The sequence below is a fragment of the Physeter macrocephalus genome, chromosome 18, assembly GCF_002837175.3.
Source record: "Physeter macrocephalus isolate SW-GA chromosome 18, ASM283717v5, whole genome shotgun sequence".
Taxonomy (NCBI): Eukaryota; Metazoa; Chordata; class Mammalia; order Artiodactyla; family Physeteridae; genus Physeter; species Physeter macrocephalus.
The window spans coordinates 19,467,042-19,470,584 of NC_041231.1; the positions used below are offsets into that span (position 1 = coordinate 19,467,042).

At 40.5% G+C, this 3,543-nt stretch overlaps 1 protein-coding gene across 1 annotated transcript; it reads left to right on the forward strand.

The window, feature by feature from the left end:
- Positions 1-2,983: 2,983 nt before the first annotated feature.
- LOC102986410 (60S ribosomal protein L38-like) lies at positions 2,984-3,271 on the forward strand. The gene has a single exon (XM_055079878.1). It carries the CDS (start codon positions 3,014-3,016, stop codon positions 3,224-3,226), a length of 213 nt encoding a protein of 70 aa, XP_054935853.1. The 5' UTR covers positions 2,984-3,013; the 3' UTR covers positions 3,227-3,271.
- Positions 3,272-3,543: the final 272 nt, after the last annotated feature.

Sequence of the window (3,543 nt, forward strand, 5' to 3'; positions counted from 1 at the left end):
TGTCATTTGTTTCTAGGTATTTTCTGCTTTCCTGTTTGATTTCTTCAGTGATCTCTTGGTTATTAAGTATTGTACTGTTTAGCCTCCAATGTGTTTGTATTTTTTACAGATTTTTTCCTGTAATTGATATCTAGTCTTATAGCGTTGTGGTCAGAAAAGATACTTGATACGATTTCAATTTTCTTAAATTGAGCAAGTCTTGATATGTGACCCAAGATACGATCTATCCTGGAGAACGTTCCATGAGCGCTTGAGAAGAATGTGTATTCTGTTGTTTTTGGATAGAATGTCCTATAAATATGAATTAAGTCCATCTTGTGTAATGTATCATTTAGAGCTTGTGTTTCCTTATTTATTTTCATTTTGGATGATCTGTCCATTGGTGAAAGTGGGGTGTTAAAGTCCCCTACTATGATTGTGTTACTGTCGATTTCCCCTTTTATATCTGTTAGTATTTGCCTTATGTATTGAGGTGCTCCCATGTTGGTGCATAAATATTTACAATTTTTATGTTGTCTTCTTGGATTGATCCCTTGATCATTATGTAGTGCCCTTCTTTGTCTCTTGTAACAGTCTTTGTTTTAAAGTCTACTTTGTCTGATATGGGAGTTGCTACTCCCGCTTCCTTTTGATTTCCTTTTGCATGGCATATCTTTTTCCATCCCCTCACTTTCAGTCTGTATGTGTCCCTAGGTCTGAAGTGGGTGTCTTGTAGACAGCATATATACGGGTCTTGTTTTTGTATCCATTTAGCCAGTCTATGTCTTTTGGTTGGAACATTTAATCCATCTACATTTAAGGGAATTTTCCATATGTATCTTCCTATTACCATTTTCTTAATTGTTTGGGGTTTGTGATTGTAGGTCATTTCCTTCTCTTGTGTTTCTTGCCTAGAGAAGTTCCTTTGGCATTTGTTGTAAAGCTGGTTTGGTGGTGCTGAATTCTCTTAGCTTTTGCTTGTCTGTAACGGTTTTAATTTCTCTGTCAAATCTGAATGAGATCCTTGCTGGGTCGAGTAATCTTGGTTGTAGGTTTTTCTCCTTCATCACTTTAAAGATGTCCTGCCACTTCCTTCTGCCTTGCGGAGTTTCTGCTGAAAGATCAGCTGTTAACCTTATGGGGATTCCTTTGTGTGTTATTTGTTGTTTTTCCCTTCCTGCTTTTAATAGTTTTTCTTTGTATTTAATTTTTGATAGTTTGATTAATATGTGTCTTGGCATGTTTCTCCTTGGATTTATCCTGTATCGGACTCTCTGTGCTTCCTGGACCTGATTAACTATTTCCTTTCCCATATTAAGGAAGTTTTCAACTATAAGCTCTTCAAATATTCTCAGTGCCTTTCTTTTTCTCTTCTTCTTCTGGGACCCCTATAATTCGAATGTTGGTGTGTTTAATGTTTTCTCAGAGGTCTCTGAGACTGTCCTCAGTTCTTTTCATTCTTTTTTCTTTATTCTGCTCTGCTGTAGTTATTGCCACTATTTTATCTTCCAGGTCACTTATCCATTTTTCTGCCTCTGTTATTCTGCTATTGATCCCTTCTAGGGAATTTTTAATTTCATTTAGTATGTTGTTCATCACTGTTTGTTTGCTCTTTAGTTCCTTTAGGTCCTTGTTAAACGTTTCTTGTGTTTTCTCCATTCTCTTTCCAAGATTTTGGATCATCTTTACTATCATTATTTTGAGTTCTTTTTCAGGTAGACTGCCTATTTTCTCTTCATTTGTTTGTTCTGGTGGGTTTTTGCCCTGCTCTATTCTGAATTCTTTTTCAGGTAGACTGCCTATTTTCTCTTCATTTGTTTGTTCTGGTGGGTTTTTGCCCTGCTCCTTCATCTGCTGTGTGTTTCTCTGCCTTCTCATTTTGCTTACCTTACTGTGTTTGGGGTCTCCTTTTCGCAGGCTGCAGGTTCATAGTTCCCCTTGTTTTTGGTGTCTGTCCCCAGTGGCTAAGGTTGGTTCAGTGGGTTGTGTGGGCTTCCTGGTGGAGGGGACTAGTGCCTGTGTTCTGATGGATGAGGCTGGGTCTTTTCTTTCTGGTGGGCAGTTTCACGTCTGGTGGCGTGTTTGGGGGTGTCTGTGGCCTTATTAGGATTTTAGGCAGCCTATGTGCTAATGGATGGCGTTGTGTTCCTGTCTTGCTAGTTGTTTGTCAGGTGTCTGGCAGTGTAGCTTGCTGGTCGTTGAGTGGAGCTGGGTCTTGGCGTTGAGATGGAGATCTCTGGGAGATTTTCGCCTTTTGATATTACGTGGAGCTGGGAGGTCTCTTGTGGACCAGTGTCCTGAACTTGGCTCCCCCACCTCAGAGGCACAGCCCTGACGCCTGGTTGGAGCACCAAGAGCCTGTCACCCACACAGCTTTAGCGTTATGTTGAGTGACTGGGTACATGAAGTTCAGTTGAAGGATATTTTATCTGTGTGCTGGTGTAACTTTTAGCAGGTCCAGTCTCAGTCCTTTAGACATTTCTGAATCCCAGGGTAAAAGTCACTTGCAGTGTTCAGGTAGGGATCCATAGCCATGGCTGCCAGGAAAAGGCCCTGATCTTCGTCCCAGCCTCCATCCAGGCTCTCCTACTCCCTCCTGGCTGCCATGCCCTGCCCCTCCTCAAACATTTTTTTTAGACCTCAGTTTCTTCTTAAATTAAACATGAGGGTGACTAGATCAGGAGTTCCTAAGAAAGGTGAATAAACTGGGCTTCAGCAAATTCTCCAAATCCCTGTTTAAATGGAAAATTGTCCATATGAGCAGCTTTGGGAATCTGATGAAAGCTATTACAGATTTTTCCCAGAAAATAGACATGTGCAAATAGATTCCAGGTTTATATATATGTCAGAATAGTAACTCCCGGACTGTGAACTCCAAAAGTTTTCATTGTGACATTCTATCACTGTAAAGTGCCATTTTCGGGGCCCTACGTGGGGAGTGGGGGATAATCCGTGGTAATCCACGGCAGGGTGACGTCTGGGGACTCTGGGCCTGGATCACAGGTTCTGCCCGCGCTCTCTGTGCCTCGTTGCCATGCCTCGCAAAATTGAGGAAATCAAGGACTTTCTGCTCACAGCCAGGCGAAAGGACGCCAAATCGGTCAAGATCAAGAAAAATAAGGATAATGTGAAGTTTAAAGTTCAATGTAGCAGGTACCTTTACACCTTGGTCATCACAGACAAAGAGAAGGCAGAGAAGCTGAAGAAGTCCCTGCCACCAGGTTTCGCAGTGAAGGAGCTGAAATGAATCACGCACACTGATTTGAACTGTATTAAAATTTTTTAAATTCTCCAAAAAAAAAAAAGTGCTAGCTTCATAACAGGTTTACTTGTAAATGACTGCTTTTAAAATTTGAGTTGTATTGCTGTTTTTTCCCTTATAGTTGAATATAAATTGTAGGAAATACAGTGTTCTTAATTATATTTCTAGAGTATATTTTGGGACTTCTATATTTTGATACATACTGCCAACTTGCTCTTTTAAAATGTTTTACCAATTAGTGTTACCAGGAGTTATCAACAGTTGACCATCTCCCTTGCTAACCCTAAATGCTATGATCATTC

Bases quoted from the DNA above. Each gene is read 5' to 3' on its own strand.
- LOC102986410 (XM_055079878.1), top strand. From the start codon at position 3,014: ATGCCTCGCAAAATTGAGGAAATCAAGGACTTTCTGCTCACAGCCAGG.